At 45.7% G+C, this 724-nt stretch overlaps 1 protein-coding gene across 1 annotated transcript in view; it reads left to right on the forward strand.

Annotated features, from left to right (window-relative positions):
* Positions 1-474, forward strand: part of LOC119584952 — a 1,186-nt gene extending 712 nt beyond the window's left edge. The window contains exon 2 of the mRNA XM_037933551.1: positions 1-474. This exon is cut by the window's left edge and continues 348 nt beyond it. Coding sequence (XP_037789479.1) covers positions 1-315 — 315 coding nt within the window. The 3' untranslated portion in view covers positions 316-474.
* The last annotated feature ends 250 nt before the right edge of the window (positions 475-724 follow it).

The following is a 724-nucleotide window of genomic DNA, read 5'->3' on the forward strand; positions in this document are numbered from 1 at the left end:
AAGATCCCCCTCCCGTACCTCCACGCCGTGCCCACCGTCACCAAGCACACTGTGGAGACCAAGCAGTTCGAGCCGATCGACGCCAACACCCCCGCCGACACTACCAAGATCGAGCTCACCACCAAGGAGCACGAGATCTCCGTGCCCGCCGTCAAGTACGTACAGCCCGTGGTCAACGTCAAGCCCGTCACCTACACTGCTCTCTCCCATGCCGTCCTTCCCTATGCCCATGGCCTTCCCTACGTCCACGCTCTTCCATACGCCCACTATCCTGGCTTCGTCGGCGCCCCCGTCATCAAGCTTGACGAGGAGTAACTCCAACTTTCCTGTCATCCTTAATCTTACTCACAAAAAACGACACTTGCTGATGGAAACTCATCTGTTGGATTCGTGTTCGAATCAAACATACACGATGTGTTTACCACTCTCAGTGAAATGAAAGAAAATAAAGTTGACATAACAGTTCCCGAAAATATAAAAAAAAAAAAAAGGATTGAAATTTACAATAGTGAAGAGCAAACCACAATATCATCTAACAAAAAAGGTGTGTATATGATATGTACATCCAGCACCGTCAACCTTTTTCGAAATAAAATCATTAAAATCACATCAAATATCCTTATCCCATTCCATGAAAAGGTTTTCTGCCAGATACTCTTGACTTAAAATCCCTGGAACTCTTACAAATTGAAATAATCTCACGGTAAATGCTACACGAAAACCT

The sequence above is a fragment of the Penaeus monodon genome, chromosome 19, assembly GCF_015228065.2.
Source record: "Penaeus monodon isolate SGIC_2016 chromosome 19, NSTDA_Pmon_1, whole genome shotgun sequence".
Taxonomy (NCBI): Eukaryota; Metazoa; Arthropoda; class Malacostraca; order Decapoda; family Penaeidae; genus Penaeus; species Penaeus monodon.